Source organism: Lepus europaeus, chromosome 21 (assembly GCF_033115175.1).
Source record: "Lepus europaeus isolate LE1 chromosome 21, mLepTim1.pri, whole genome shotgun sequence".
In the NCBI taxonomy this organism is placed as follows: Eukaryota; Metazoa; Chordata; class Mammalia; order Lagomorpha; family Leporidae; genus Lepus; species Lepus europaeus.
In genome coordinates this window covers 17,454,995-17,471,690 of record NC_084847.1, presented here as the reverse complement: position 1 = coordinate 17,471,690, position 16,696 = coordinate 17,454,995, and the positions used below count along the sequence as shown (strand labels likewise).

The window sequence follows — 16,696 nt, the reverse complement described above, 5'->3', positions numbered from 1 at the left end:
TAAGTAATAATTTCAACAGTTTGCACGCACACAGACACACAAAATATAAAGTACTGTTTGAGGACTAGTTTTACCATTAATTCTCATAGCACAACACATTAAGAACAGTAGTCCTACATGGGGAGCAAGTGCACAGTGACTCCTGTTGTTGATTTAACAATTGACACTCTTATTTATGATGTCAGTGATCACCCAAGGCTCTTGTCATGAGCTGCCAAGGCTATGGAAGCCTCTTGAGTCCACAAACTCCAAAATTATTTAGACAAGGCCATAGTCAAAGTGGAAGTTCTCCCCTCCCTTCAGACAAAGGTACCTCCTTCTTCGATGGCCCCTTCTTTCCACTGGAATCTCACTCACAGAGATCTTTCATGTAGGTCATTTTTTGCCACAGTGTCTTGACTTTCCATGCCTGAAATGCTCTAATGGGCTTTTTAGCCAGATCCGAATGCCTTTTAGGGCTGATTCTGAGGCCAGAGTACTACTTAGGGCGTTTATTGTTCTATGAGCCTGCTGTGTGGTCTGCTTCCCATATTGGATCATTCTCTCCCTTTTAATTCTATCATTATTAGCAGACACTTGGCCTTATTTATGTGATCCCTTTGACACTTAATCCTATCTTTATGGTCAGTTACAAACTTAAACTGATCACTTTAACTAGTAAGATGCCATTGGTACCTGCCAACTTAATGGGATTTGGAGTCCCATGGCAAGTTTTTAACTTTACCATTTATTTGACAGGTAGAGTTATAGAGATACAGAGAGACAGAAAGGTCTTCCTTCCATTGGTTCACTCCCCAAATGGCCACCACAGCCGGCGCTGCACCAGTCCGAAGCCAGGAGTCAGGTGCTTCCTCCTGGTCTCCCATGCGGGTGCAGGGACCCAAGCACTTGGGCCATCCTCCACTGTCTTCCCGGGCCACAGCAGAAAGCTGGACTGGAAGAGGAGCAACCAGGACTAAAACCCGGTGCCCATATGAGATGCCGGCGCCGCAGGTGGAGGATTAACCAAGTGAGCCATGGCACCAGCCCCAGAACCTTCATTTTTAAAAAACTTATTTATTTATTTATTTGAAAGTCAGAGTTAGAGAGGCAGAGAGGAAGGGAGGGAGGGAGAGCAAGCGAGAGAGAATATGAATCTTCCATCTGCTGATTCACTCCCCACATGGCTGCAACAGCCAGGGCTGGGCCAGGTTGAAACCAAGAGCCAAGAAATTCATCTAGGTCTCCCACATGGGTTCAGGGCCCCCGAGATTTGGGCCATCATCCACTGCTTTCACAGGAGAATTAGCAAGGAGCTGGATTGGAAGTGGAGCAGCCAGGACTTGAACCAGCACCCATATAGGATGCTGGCGTCATAGGGGCAGTTTTACCTGCTACACTACAATGCTAACCACTTGATTTTTTTACATTAACTCTCGCAATATCACAGAGAAAAGGTCATTGTGTTTTATTATCCAGTGCATATTGCAATATGTAGAACGTGAAGCTAACTCAGTTTTTTTGGGGGGATGGAGTTCTGAGAGTTGACCCTATTGTAGCACTGACTGTGTGAAACTGAGGGATAAAACATACGCTGTCCTTTCAGAAGTTAGTAAAATTGCCTAGAGAAAATAAATAAGAATACCCTATTTTATCCTGCTCCCTAATTCCCAATGATGCCTTTTACAATCATCTCTTAAATATGTGATTGGTAGTGGCAATAAAATTGAGATACAGAGACTCTAATACTCTTACCCACATGTGACATTTTTGTGGCTAATATTTGAATAAATATACTTACAGCCTATTGAACTTCAGTAACACTGCATCAATCATGTCAGCTAGTGGCAGGTTAAATAAGCAATAAGAAGCTTGCACAATCACCCTAGGAAAAAAGTTAAAATTCTGTACAGATGAAAATTTTACAACTAGGAGGCATAGATTTTGCTAAGGAAAAAAACAGCAAACAAAAATTGACATCTGGTTTGTAAGAAAGAAAAATGAAAAGTAGAGGGGCCTGCATTATAGCACAGCAAGTAAAGCATCCCACATGAGGCTGGCTCAAGTCCTAGCTGTTCTACCTGAGATTCAGTTCCCTGCTAATGAGGCTGGGAAAGTAGCAGAAGATGGCCCAGGTGCCTGGGCTCCTGCCACACAAGTGGGAGACCTGGATGGAGTTCCTGGCCCCTGGTTTCAGCCTGGCCCAACTTCAGCCTGGTCTAGCTCCAGCCATTGCAGTCAGGAATGGATCAGTGGATAGAGGATCTCTCTCTCTCTCTCTCTCTCACACACACACACACACACACACAAATTTATTTATGTGAAAGGCAGAGATACAGAGAGAGAGACAGAGACAGAGATCTTCCATCTGCTGGTTCATTCCTCAAACAGCTGCAATGACCACGGCTGAGAAAGGTTGAAGCCAGGAGCCAGGAGCTTCTTTCGGGTCTCCCATGAGGGTGCAAGGCCCAAGGACTTGGGCCATCCTCTGCTGCTTTTCCAGGCACAGTAGTAGAGCTGGATCAGAAGTGGGGCGGCCAGACCTCAAACTGGCATCCATATGGGATGCCTGTGCTGCAGGTGGTGGGCTTAACAGGCTGCACCACAGCACCAGCCCTTAACTAACTTAAAAAAAAAAAACTGATTTATTTGAGAAGCAGAAACAGCAAGAGAGACAGAACTCTCATTCCCTGATTTATTCTCTCAATGTCAATACAGCGAGGGGTGGACAAAGGTGGAGCCACGAGTCAAGAACTCAATCCATGTCTCCTAACATGTGTCTCCTAACATGAGTAGCAGGAACCCAATTACTTGAGCCACCACCTGCTGCCTCCCCGAGTCTGCAAGAGCAGGAAGCTGGAGTCAGGAGCCAGAGGAAGCGCTGAACCCTAGTATTCCAATGTGAGATAATGGCATCCAACCCACGAGGCCATATGCCTGCCTCTGGACTAGCATTTATTAGTTCATGTACTTGAAGTGTGTTTTCTGAGGACCAGCTATTTGCAGGAACTGCAGTAGTTATTGGGCCAAAGTGAATATAGACTAGCTCCTATTCCTAAACTCAATCTAGTGGTGGTCACAGACCGTCATACGCAGAGGAACAAGCACAATAGCAGAGACAACCATAGGACGTTACGGTCATATAGAAAGGCACCTGATCCAGAGGAGGGAACCAAGGAAAGCTTCCTAGAGAAGCACATGTCTGGGCTGCAGCCTAAAGGAACAGGAGAGAACCAGGGAGGCAGGGGGGAAGAGCTGTGCAGCTACAGGAAACTGAACCAGGAAATGCAAAGTGTTTCACATAGCAGAGAGTATGGTGTAAGTGGAGGACTAACAAGAAGTGGGGATGAGGAGGTTAAAAGAGTCTGTGTCACAAAGAACATCACACATCATCATTTGGATATAACTGGAAGGCTGTAAGAAGCCACTTAAAATTGTCAAAGGAATGGCATGTGCCTCTAAAAGGAAGAGGGGAGGAGACAGAGGGACTGGAGACCCAAGGCACAGGGACCATAGAGGAAGCTGCTTAGTAGGTAAGATATGATGAGGACCTGGGCAGAGGAGTGGCCACGAAACAGTCAAGGGTTGGGGTCAGGACCTATCTGGGAGATGAAACTGCTACTTCTACTAATTGGTGGCATGTTGGCTATAGGCATGGGAGAGAAGGCGAAGAATTTCTCACTCCCTAACCTGTGCAACCAGATGGAAGGCAGAGCCATTTCTCAAAATGGGCAACAAACTCAAAAGAGCAGGTCCGCCGTGGGGAGAGACCCTTGGTTTGGATGTGTTGAATTTTGAGGTGCCTGCCAGGGTGGGATCACGGGGGAGGAGAGGTTACAGAAATGGGGGACAGAATCAAAAGAGAAACAGAAGCTCGGCCTCTTTTACACCTGGCAGCAGCATTGACTAAATATCACATCTGAATAGGTTTAAGAACAACTTGTGCCAGGCATTTGGCCTAGCGGTTAATCCCCATCCCAGGAGTGCCTGGGTTTGAGACCTGATGCTCCGCCAGTTCCGGCTTCCTGCTAACGCGCTCTGAGAGGCAGCAGTGATGGCTCAAGTAATTGGGTCTCTGTTACACATGAGAGAACCGGATTAAGTTCCCAGCCCTTATGGGAAGTAAACTAGCAGATGGGAGCTCTCTCTTTCTCTCTCTGACTTTCAAATAAAAGAATAAAATTAGCTTCACTACAAAATGAAGGGTATGAATTCCCTAGGACTGCAAGTGGTTCACATGCAGACAGTCGGGCAGAGAGGAGCAATGACCTTACCTGGAAAGGAGAATCAGACTCAGTTCAGATGAGAGGCGTTGGCCGGCACCGTGGCTTAACAGGCTAATCCTCCACCTTGCGGCACCGGCATACCGGGTTCTAGTCCCGGTTGGGGCGCCGAATTCTATCCCGGTTGCCCCTCTTCCAGGCTAGCTCTCTGCTATGGCCCGGGAGTGCAGTGGAGGATGGCCCAAGTCCTTGGGCCCTGCACCCGCATGGGAGACCAGGAGAAGCACCTGGCTCCGGGCTTCGGATCAGCGCGGTGCGCCGGCCGCAGCGGCCATTGGAGGGTGAACCAAGGGCAAAAAGGAAGACCTTTCTCTCTGTCTCTCTCTCTCACTATCCACTCTGCCTGTCAAAAAAAAAAAAAAAAAGATGAGAGGCCTTTCACCAGCTGAAAGGGTGAATGGCAAGACCTAGTATAATTTGGAGATGAAAATTGACCTTTACTTACATGATAAAAGTGAGATAAAGAGCCAAGCAATAATAGTATTCCTGTCCCAGAAGTAACATGACAATGGCAAGACCTAGTATAATTTGGAGATGAAAATTGACCTTTACTTACATGATAAAAGTGAGATAAAGAGCCAAGCAATAATAGTATTCCTGTCCCAGAAGTAACATGACAATGGAAGCTGTTCCTTCTAGGTAGAAAGAAATTAGGATGATCTTATAGTAACCAAATTTCTTCAGCCAGGAATGACCCATAAGTACCAGGCACTGAAATGGAAATGATTGACAGGTTAGTTAAGAAGGAACAAACATGTGATGTCTATTTACTCTCACTGATGACAAAACAAACATTCTCAGTACTAAAACAAATTTGCTCCTGGATTATAGTATCAGTTGAAACACATACCCCATCTTGGTTAGAGATGCCATTTTCCATATGTATCAAACCATTGATACTAATAGTCTGAAGATAACAAACCCCATTATTTCCTATAAAACCAATAAACAAATCTGACAATCATTTCCTAATTCTTTCATCTTCACACTAATATGAAAGGGATTTTAGTAAAAATGACCATATTATAAAAATTTCATTATTTAGAAAGAATATTGGGGATGGTGCTGTGGCATAGTAGGCTAGTCCTCTGCCTGCAGCATCCCATATGGGCGCCAGTTCATTTCCCGGCTGCTTCTCTATGATCCAGCTCTCTGCTGATGGCCTGGGAGAACAGTAGAGGGGCCCAAGTGGTTGAGCCCCTGAACCCACATGAAAGACGCAGAAGACGCTTCTGGCTCCTGGCCTCAGATCAGATCAGCTCCAGCTGTTGTAGTCATTGGGGAGTGAACCAGTGGATGGAAGACCTTTCTCTGTAACTCTCTCTCTCTCTCAAATAAATAAATAAAATCTTTTAAAAATAAATACATAAATAAAAAGGAACACAACATTGCTTTTTGGAACTCAAATTTGAAAGAAATCCAGGCCGGCGCTGTGGCTCAATAGGCTAATCCTCCGCCTGCGGCGCCAGCACCCTGGGTTCTAGTCCCGGTTGGGGCGCCAGATTCTATCCCGGTTGCCCCTCTTCCAGTCCAGCTCTCTGCTGTGGCCCAGGAGTGCAGTGGAGGATGGCCCAAGTGCTTGGGCCCTGCACCCGCATGGGAGACCAGGAGAAGCACCTGGCTCCTGCCTTCAGATCAGCACGATGCGCCAGCCCCTGCGTGCTGGCCGCAGCGGCCATTGAAGGGTGAACCAACGGCAAAAAGGAAGACCTTTCTCTCTGTCTCTCTCTCTCTCACTGTCCACTCTGCTTGTCAAAAGAAGAAGAAGAAGAAGAAGAAGAAGAAGAAGAAGAAGAAGAAGAAGAAGAAATCCAAATTTTAAAACTTGGAGTTAAAGCCCCAAATTTTCCTAGCACATAGTAGGTGAAACAAATATTTGTTGAATAAATAAATTGAAATTTCACAGTCTTCTTCTGTCATATAAGTCTAAAATGTACTTTTTACTCTAAAATCAAGCTCCAGAGGTAAGCAATAGTTTACAATTCTGTCTACCTTTCTGCAAACTATATGTCCTAACCTTATATATTTTCATAATTTTAATAGATTCATGTGGGTATATAGATTTTTTAAAAATTTCTTGCTACCAATATAAAGATTCATTGTTCTAGATGGAAAGTGCTAAACATACACATGCACATTGACAAAGATTAGAAGATACTCTTTGTTTGCAATTTAAAAAGCACATTGTTTAGCTCTGAAACGTTTTCACTAGCCAAATATATGTACATTACATTTAGAAGGCAATTTTGAATGATGTAAGTAAAATATAAATATTATTTAACAGTCACCCCTACCTCAGCTGACTTTTTGGCTGATTTTTATACTTTCAAGGAACAAGAGCTCATTTTCTGGATACTAAAAACAATGGTGCAGTGATTAATATGATCCAAGGCATTTCTTAGAGTTCTGCAAGACAAACTATTTGAAACACTCCAGCAGCAGTGGCATTATGGCTAAAGCTGCTGCCTGTGATGCCAGCATTCCATAGGAGTGCCAGTTCAAGTCCTGGCTGCTCCACTTCTGATCCAGGTCTCTGCTAATGCACCTGGGAAAACAGAGGAAGTTGGCCCAAGTGCTTGGGTCCCTGACACCCACGTGGGAGACCCAGATGGAGTTCTAGGCTCTTGGCTTTGGCTTGGCCAGCCCTGACCATTACAGCCATTTGGGAGAGTGAACCAGCAGATGGGAGTGCTCGCTCATGCTTGCTCTCTCCCACTCTATCACTCTGCCTTTCAAATAAATCTTAAAAAAAAAAAAAAACTTAGCAATCCAGTTTTAAAACATTATAAAGCGGCCGGCGCCGTGGCTCAATAGGCTAATCCTCCGCCTGCGGCGCCAGCACCCTGGGTTCTAGTGCTGGCCGGGGCACCAGATTCTGTCCCGGTTGCCCCTCTTCCAGGCCAGCTCTCTGCTGTGGCCAGGGAGTGCAGTGGAGGATGGCCCAAGTGCTTGGGCCCTGCACCCGCATGGGAGACCAGGAGAAGCACCTGGCTCCTGCCATCGGATCAGCGCAGTGCGCCGGCTGTGGCGGCCATTGGAGGGTGAACCAACAGCAAAGGAAGACCTTTCTCTCTGTCTCTCTCTCTCTCTCACTGTCCACTCTGCCTGTCAAAAAAAACAAAACAAAACAAAACATTGTAAAGCAATACATTTCCACATACGGAAAGGAAGTTGAATCCCAGCTTTGCCACTTTTTCCAGCTACATGTTCACAGACAATTAAGTTACTCTCCCTAAGAGGCATTTCCTTGTCCTGCTCCCACCACACTCCACATACAAGGCACTCAATCACTTAGTTATGATTGTGTTCACTATTTAGAAAGATAGAAGCCAATGATGAGTAGTTTTGCAAAAATCATAAAAGAAAAAAGAAGACTGCCTTTTCTTTTACTAAAAGAAATACTCCTACAAACTGAGGGTTTTGCCTTCTCATTCATGTTTACCGAGTGGGAGTCTGAACAATGTGTCCCAACATTGTGGTAGCAAACCGATGCCAATGATGCTTAAATCCAAACAGAGCCAGGAAGGCAGTGCTGTGCTTGCAGCGGATGTCTAATCCCCATCTGCTGGTTGCTCATAATAATAAGAGCTAACAGACCTACAGTGTCTATTTTGTGCCAGGAAACATTTCAAGTACTTTATGTGTCTTAATTCATTTAACTTTATAATAATTCCATTATGTAGGGCTATTTTTATTCTGATTTAACAAATGAAAAAAGTGAGACACACAGAGTTAGAGAAATGTTCCTAGTGCCACCCAGCTGGTAAGTGGGGAGCCAGACTTCTCCTGGGCAGGCTCCAGATGCAAACCTGATTATCACTTGGCCTCTCTGAGAGCAGTGGGATGTGGAAGAGTGGCAGATCTATTAAAAGAGTTATTAGAAAGAAAGAACTTGTTCATTCTTTTCTCTTTTATTTAGTCAACTCCCCAAAAAGAATGCCACTGAGAATTCGGCTTCGGAAACTGAAAATAGTGTTTACCCTTCAACACTGTATCCACTGGGTAAAGTGATATAGTCAAACACAGAACAAAACCAACAGATTCCAGCAAGCTGTCATTTTTTTTTAAACCACAATAATTTGTGCAAGTGTTATTTCTCTATAAATTAAGAATAAATTTAAAGTAACTTAGGATTTCCACTTTATACAAGTTGACTATCCCTTATCCAAATTCTTGGGACCAGAAATGTTTCAGATGGTAGATTTAATTGAATTTTGGAATATTTGTATAGACTTTACAGATTGAACATTCTTCATTTGAAATCTGAATTACACCAAAATTTAGAACCTTTTAAGAATGTGTTAACAGGGGCCAGCACTATGGCATAATAGGTTAAGCATCTGCCTGCAGCACCTGCGTCCCATATGGGCACCATTTCAAGTCCCAGCTGCACCGCTTCTGATCCAGCTCCCTGCTGATGGCCTGGGAAAGAAATAGAAGATGGCCCAAGTGCTTGGGCCCCTGTACCCATGTGGGAAACCTAGAAGAAGCTCCTGTCTCCTGGCTTCAGGTCAGCTCAGATGTGTTGAGGCCATTTAGGGAGTGAACCAGGAGATGGAAGACCTTTCTCTCTGTCTCTCCCTCTCTCTGGAACTCTACCTCGCAAGTAAATAAATAAATATTCAAAAAAATCTGTCAAAAAGTTTAGGATTGGCTAGAGCTGCACCGATCTGAAGCTAGTAGCCAGGAGCTTCTTTTGGGTCTCCCACATGGGTTCAGGGGCCCAAGGACTTGGGCCATTTTCCACTGCTTTCTCAGGCTATAGCAGAGAGCTGGATTGAAAGAGGAGTAGCCGGGACTTGAAATGGCACCCATATGGGATGCCAGCACCGCAGATGGAGGCTTAGCCTTCTGTGCTACAGTGCTGGTCCCTAAGGTAGTTTTATATGTGACGTGAAAATGTCCATAATAGGGGCCAGCGTGTGGCACAGTGGGGTTAAGCCACCGCCTGCAATGCCAACATCCCAAATGAGTGCAGGTTCAAGTCTTAGCTGCTCCATTTCCAATGCACCTCCCTGCTAATGTGCCTGGGAAAGCAGCCAAAGATGGCCCAAGTGCTTGGGTCCCGCCCCTGAAACCCATGTAGGAAACCCAGATGAAATTCCTGGCTCCTGGTTTTGGCCTGGGCCAGCCCAGGCTATTGTGGCCATTTGGGGAGTGAACTAGCAGATGGAAGATCTCTTTCCCTCTCACTATCTCTGTCTCTCCCTCTCTGTAACTCTGCTTTTCAAATACATAAATCTTTTTTAAAAACAATAAAATTTACATAATAATAAAAACTCAAGATTAAAAAGGATATAAAAGATTCATAGGTGACGTCACTATATTTCAAAAATTATATGAGTCATTTTGTTGTTAAAACCTCATTAAGTGAAATATGAAGAGAATAAGAAATTAATAGTAGCTTTGATTTTAAGTGATTTGGTAGTGTATGGGATTTTTCAACAAATAAATATTATTCCATAATGAAAATAAAGAAAAAATGAAGTTATGGCACTTGTAAGCATAACAGCCCTTCACTCCATCAGAATTCAACCACTTGGTGATCTCTACATGGTTAGAAACTAAAAACAATTGAAAAAAAAATCTATGGTAATCACCAAAACAATGACTAAATCTACATACTTTTTTTTATTGTTATTTTTTGACAGGCAGAGTGGACAGTGAGAGAGAGACACAGAGAGAAAGGTCTTCCTTTTGCCGTTGGTTCACCCTCCAATGGCCGCTGCGGCCGGTGCGCTGCAGCCGGCACACCGCGCTGATCCGAAGCCAGGAGCCAGGTGCTTCTCCTGGTCTCCCATGGGGTGCAGGGCCCAAGCACTTGGGCCATCCTCCACTGCACTCCCTGACCACAGCAGAGAGCTGGCCTGGAAGTGGGCAACCGGGACAGAATCTGGTGCCCAGACCGGGACTAGAATCCGTTGTGCCGGCGCCGCAAGGCGGAGGATTAGCCTATTGAGCCGCGGCGCCGGCCTAAATCTATATACTTAATAATATTCATGTACTTTAATCATAAAAGCCTCTTAGGTCTTAATTAAATGTCTGTCTAAATGCTGGAGACTACATTTAACAAAAGAAGGAGGAAACTACAAAACGTTGTTAAAGGGGCTGGTGCTGGCTGGCACCACGGCACACTAGGCTAATTCTCCGCCTGCAGCACCGGCACACCGGGTTCTAGTCCTGGTTGGGGTGCCGGTTCTGTCCTGGTTGCTCCTCTTCCAGTCCAGCTCTCTGCTGTGGCCCGGGAGTGCAGTGGAGGATGGCCCAAGTGCTTGGGCCCTGCACCCACATGGGAGACCAGGAGGAAGCACCTGGCTCCTGGCTTCGGATCAGCACAGTGCGCCAGCCGTAGTAGCCATTTGGTGGGTGAACCAAGGAAAGGAAGACCTTTCTCTCTGTCTCTCTCTCTCACTGTCTAACTCTGCCTGTCAAAAAAAAAGGGGGGGGGGGGCCTGGTCGGATGGCTTAGTGGTTAAAGCCACCACCTGCAGTGCTGGAATCCTGTATGGGCGCTGGTTTGAGTCTCAGCTGCTTCACTTCCAATCCAGCTCTCTGCTATGGCATAGGAAAGCAGTAGATGGTGGCCCAAGTCCTTGGGCCCCTGCACCTGCATGGGAGACCCAGAAGAAGCTCCTGGTTCTTGGCTTTGGATAGGCCTAGCTCCAGCTGTCATCCGTCATGGCCTTTTGGGGAGTAAACCAGTGGATGGAAGGCCTCTCTCTCTTTCTCTCTCCCTCTGCCTCTCTGTAACTTTGCCTTTCAAATAAATAAATAAATATTTTTTAAAAGTTATTAGAAGAAATGTTAAAACATCCAATTAGAGGAGAAACATCCCATGTTCCTGGATTAGAAGGCTCAACATCATTAAGATGGCAATAAATACAGATTCAATGCATTCGATGTATCACCTGACTTCTTTGTAGAAATTGACAAATTGGCTATAAAATTCATTTGGATTTGCAGTGGACCCAGAATAGCTTAAACAGTCTTGAAGTAGAAGGACTCACACCTGCCAATCTCATCAAAAAAAAATTAAAGGACAAGTCAACAGAATAGGAAAAAATTTTCACAAATAATACACCTGATTCTAGATCTCCAAAAATATATTAAGATCTATTATAACTCAATAACAAAAAAACAGTCTAATTAAAAATTGGGCAAATGAGCTGAATAGACATCCTTCGAAAGAGCATATACAAATGGCCAATAGCATATCAACATCATTAACCATCAGGGAAATGGAAATCAAAACCACAATGAGATGTCATGCACACAAACTAGGATGGTTTTAATAAGACAGATAACATTGCTGGGGAAGATCTGGAGAAACTGGAACCTTTGTATACTACTGGTAGAAATATAAAATAGTAGAGCCTCTTTGGAAAAACTGTCAGAATCTCAAAATGTGACACAGAGTTACCATAGGACATAGCTATTCCACTTCCACATATATACCCCCCAAAATGCAAATATGTCTGTGCAAAAACATTGATGTTCATGGCAGCACTAGTCTTTAACGACCTAAACATGGAAACAACCCAAGTGCCCATCAGCTGATGAAGGCGTATGCAAAATGTGATCTACCCATATTCAGCGGAGTATTATCCAGTCGTAAAAAGGAATGAAGTACTCATACATGCTACAGCATGGAGGAGCCTTAAAAACATGCTAAGCGAAAGAAGCCAGCCACAAAATATCATATATTATTCCATTTGTATGAAAGTCTAGACTAGGCAAATCCATAGAGGTAGAAAGTACATTATGAACAAGTACATGATTTAAAGTGAGAAGACAACATAGAGCCTAGAATCTGATAGTAAACAAAAAACAAAGAAACTCCTAGACCTTCCCATCTGGGTCACTGAACCTAGGAGCGAACAGCTTGACAAGCATTGGATTGCTCTGGGGGGACAACATCATGAACACACAGCTCCTGAAACCATACTGATGAACGGAAAATGAACTCGTATTTGGTGTCTGCCAAATAAATGATGTTGACACAATACATTTCAGACAGAACGCGAAAGAGCACAGTTCTCTCTCTTTTTTTTTTTTTTTTTTGACAGGCAGAGTGGATAGTGAGAGAGAGAGACAGAGAGAAAGGTCTTCCTTTTTGCCGTTGGTTCACCCTCCAATGGCCGCTGCGGCTGGCGCGCTGCGGCCAGCGCACCGCGCTGATCCGATGGCAGGAGCCAGGTGCTTCTCCTGGTCTTCCAAGTACTTGGTCCATCCTCCTCTGCACTCCCTGGCCACAGCAGAGAGCTGGCCTGGAAGAAGGGCAACCGGGACAGAATCTGGTGCCCCGACCGGGACTAGAACCCGGTGTTCCGGCGCCGCAAGGCAGAGGATTAGCCTGTTGAGCCACGGCGCCAGCCTAAAGAGCACAGTTCTAAAACCAGATGACGCCTGCACATCTTTTCTTTCCTATAAGGAAAAGAAGTTCTTCCTTCCAGGTGATTATGAGGATCACGTGAGGCGATGTGTACTCTGCACTTGGCATAGGCCGTGACACTTGGTAAGCACTCACTATCTATAAATTGTCAGTACTATGATATCTACTGGAACCAGAAGACCTGGACTTAATAGCAAAAAGGCAAATTCTATCCTACCTAACTTTGCTCAAGAAACTGTGTCAACACTTAAAACATTTTAGAACTATTTATATTCCAAATGCTTTAAATATTTTTTGAAAGTCAGTAAACAGTAAAAACAAATATGTGAAGAATACCTTATACCCTTAAGAATATAGACAACAGGATTTTTCTTATTATTTCATTGTGAAAATAGAAAAAAAAAAAAACCCTGATATGATAGGCTAGGTTAACTCCTATGTTATATTTAGGTTAAGGGGATTAAAATGAGGGTACTTCAGAACGTTCACGGAAAATGGAATTAAATGATAAATTTGTTTCAGTCCAAAAATGTTTTGGAATGCATGCACATGAGAGGTCTTGGACAAGTTCATGGAAAGGCACATTGTGAAAAAACTGCATGGATTTCAAAAAAGAAACTTACCTTGTAATTCCATTTTCCATGGACTTTTGAAGTACCCTCATCATCAGTCTTCCAAATGTTATAATAAACATCAGACCAGAATATTTTTTGAAGGAGGACGTGCCTTCTACAATAATGGTCATGACCATGGAATTTTAATACCACTCTGGAATTCCAGGACTTGGGCTTTTGGCCAAGAGTTTTGGAACCTGACTCTAAGAATTCTTGACCAAATAACTTCTTCTAAGTTAACGGTCACAGAAATCTTAAATATCCTAATAAAGCAAAAAGTTCATGCTTATAGGAAGCTGTTTATTTTCTTCCAAAGCTCTGCTGAGGTTTGGAAGAGAAAGCTCAGAGGAATAAAATTCTAAAGATTTTTGTTTAAAATACCACGTTGCTAGGTTCTCATTGGACTCCCTTTACTTTTTTCCTTTCGTCTCTCTTTCTCACTATGTTTCTGTTGAACTTTGCATAATGTCTGGGGCTGTGAATCTTTGGGTCTCTTAATAAACGGTTGCAATTTGCTCAAACTTCTGAAATGATCAGGTGTTCAAATTTCTTCCACCTGTTAGGAATCAAATCTTTGATCCCCATTGGAAAATACACAAGGCATAATTACATACCTGTGGGCAAATAAAGCCTGCCCCATACATGATGCTCCTTCCGGAGGAAGAAAGAATATCCCTGGGAATGAGATTATCCATAAAGATCATCATGAAGTTGTGCAGGAAGGTTAAATGGAAGGCTTGGAGGAAATTCACGATCAGAAAAAGGTAAAAGTTCTTCTGGGACAAGATCTGTCTCAGTACGATGACCGAGGTCCAAGAACGATCCTCTTCACTTCCCAAAAGGACATTTTCCTCCAGGCTTCTTTTCCATTCAAACTGTTTCATGTGGTTCATGCCAGCATGAACACTGGCAGCAGCAAGAAAGGCAATGATAACAGCAACAGCCTGAAAATTGGGCAAACTTTCTATGTTATTAGAGATGAGGCCACAGAAAAGGATACTGGTAGATCCTATTAGTGATACCATGTGGCTAATTTTAATAAGACGAAGCCTACTCTCATGTCTAGGGAAAGTCTCTACAAACCATTTATGCTGGACTTGCTGGATACATGAAAGCGTGCTCTCAAAGGCGCATAATGATATCATCAGGTGAATTCCACTAAGCCAGTCACCTTCTTGATAGTCTTTCCAAGGGAACCAAGGAAGCAGGAAGGTCATTGCATACAAAGGGCCACCAAACAAGGCAGAAAGATAATGGCTTGCACCACAATCAGCCTTAAAGTTGTCGCAAAAATACACAATGAGGTCATTAAGAATAATCCAGATCATCAAAATTATCTAGGGAGAAAAAACACGTAAAATTATTTTACTGTAGAAGTATAAGCTATACATTCAGTGTAAGATGAAAATGACCCCTGAAATTTTTTTTCACTGATGTGAAATTATCAAAGCTGGTCAATAAAAAAGCTCTAGTTCCAGAACAAGCTAAAATATTAATAACAGACAATATGAAGGTTTTTCAAAATGTTTGTGGAAAAACAGAATTGTTTACTTTGCTGAAAAAAAAAACATAGAATTCTATGTATAGCTTCTTCATAATATGAGTTTTCCATGAGCTTTTTGAAGACCTCTCTCATATGCATGGATTTCAAATATTTTTTCACCAAAATAAACATTTTTAAATTCCATTTCCCACACACTTTGTGAAGTTCCATTGTACTCATTTGCTTTGTGTTCAGGCATCTCATAAATATTTACATGCATTATTTTTGCTAAATCCTTAAAAACAACTCTATGAGGTAGGTGTTTAGCCTAGGAAACAATTCGTGGGTTAGGACACCACTTACCAGAGTTCCTGGACTTGATACCTGGCTACAGCTTCTGACTTCAGCTTCCTGCTAATAAAACACCCTAGGAGGCGATGGCGATGTCTCAAATATTTGGGTTCCTGCACCCATGTAGGAGACCTAGATTGAGTTCCCATCCCCAGCTCAGACCCAGCCTAATCCTGGCTGTTGCAGACATTTGGGGAGTAAACTAGCCAGTGCAAGCTCTGTTTTTCAAATTTACAAATTTTTAAAAATTTAAATGATAATATTGTTCCACATAAGTTAATTTTCTAGGTAACCAAAATTTACCCTTTACTCTCTAAAGTTTTTATGTGTTAAGTGATAATTGTGTTAACAAGTCTCTCTTTGGACCTCACACAGAATCTTGGACATGGGTCATTTTTCTTGGGAACTCTCACAGCTGTATGAAGAATCAGCTCTTTGGCAAATCACAATAATGCATGGCTACAAGGAAGGAGAAGTTCTGTCTTGTCTGAAAGGAAAATAAAGATTCTATCTCACCTGGGCTTGACAAAAGGCCACTTCTGAAATCTTGTACAGATGTAAAAAAAGTTTCACATAGTAGAAATTGAAGACAGAATTTAGTAGGTCAGTCCCTAAAGTGATCATAGAGTATGCCCAAGCAACAGATTTCATATTTAAAAATATCATTTTTCATGCAGAGGAAATCTTCTTCCCTTTGTGAAAAAAAATAAAATTCAGAATTTGCATACAATAATTGATGGACGGCAAAATTCCACTGGACACTAGTTTAGTTAAATAAGAATCCAAAGCTACTAGTTCTAAATGTATCACCAGGCTTAACACTTTATTTACTCATTTGTTCACTCAACACTTTTTTAAGATGTTGCCAAGAACTCTAATTTGCAGGAGAATGTGACTCTTATCTTTTTGGTATTGCTTGTAAATTACAAAGTGGGATGTATCCACAAGTTTGGGCATGCTTAACTAGCAGTCGGGAGATATGTTTACACATCATTGTCCTTCTTGAAGGAGGCTGCAACAGAAAAAGAACAATGAGATGACAATTTTTGCTAGAGTCAGCCCGGAAGTAAGGCCCTCCTCGTAGCAAGAAACTGTCCATTCAACAGGACAGACTTGCATCTGAAGACTTCTTCTTGACCTCCTGATAAGACTATTTAGCTGTGACTCAAAAGACGTATGCAAGATGGATACAGAAATAACGCATTCTGATCCTCACTCTATTAGATATCCCTCTTCAATGTAGCCCACCATCTTACTCTTTGACTTACATGAGGATACTTCAAAAAGTTCATGGAAAATAGAATTAAAAGTTATTCTTGGTGTAAAAGATCCATGCGTATGGAAGGGGTCTTTAAAAAGTTTGTGGAAATGAACCATATGAAAAAACTATGTATGGATTTCAAATATGTTTTGCACCAAGATAAAGTTATCTTTTAGTTCCATTTTCCACAAACTTTTTGAAGACCCTTTGTAGAACTGAAAAGCAGGAAGTAGGCCTGTATTCATCTTCCTTTTAATCTTGGTGATGGTTTTAGGAGACTACCATGGGGTCCAGCACTGTGGCATCCTGTGGTGCCGGCATCCCATATGGGCA

The 16,696-nt window shown here is 43.0% G+C and overlaps 1 protein-coding gene across 1 annotated transcript in view; it reads right to left on the bottom strand.

Annotated features, from left to right (window-relative positions):
- LOC133750579 (transmembrane protein 180-like) overlaps positions 1-15,768 on the bottom strand; it is a 32,323-nt gene extending 16,555 nt beyond the window's left edge. The window contains exons 1-4 of the mRNA XM_062180152.1: positions 15,619-15,768; positions 13,883-14,605; positions 4,819-4,973; positions 1,781-1,864 (exon numbers count right to left, since the gene is read on the bottom strand). Of these exons, the coding sequence (XP_062036136.1) occupies positions 1,781-1,864; positions 4,819-4,973; positions 13,883-14,605; positions 15,619-15,768 (1,112 nt within the window). The remainder of the gene's footprint in view (positions 1-1,780; positions 1,865-4,818; positions 4,974-13,882; positions 14,606-15,618) is intronic.
- Positions 15,769-16,696: the final 928 nt, after the last annotated feature.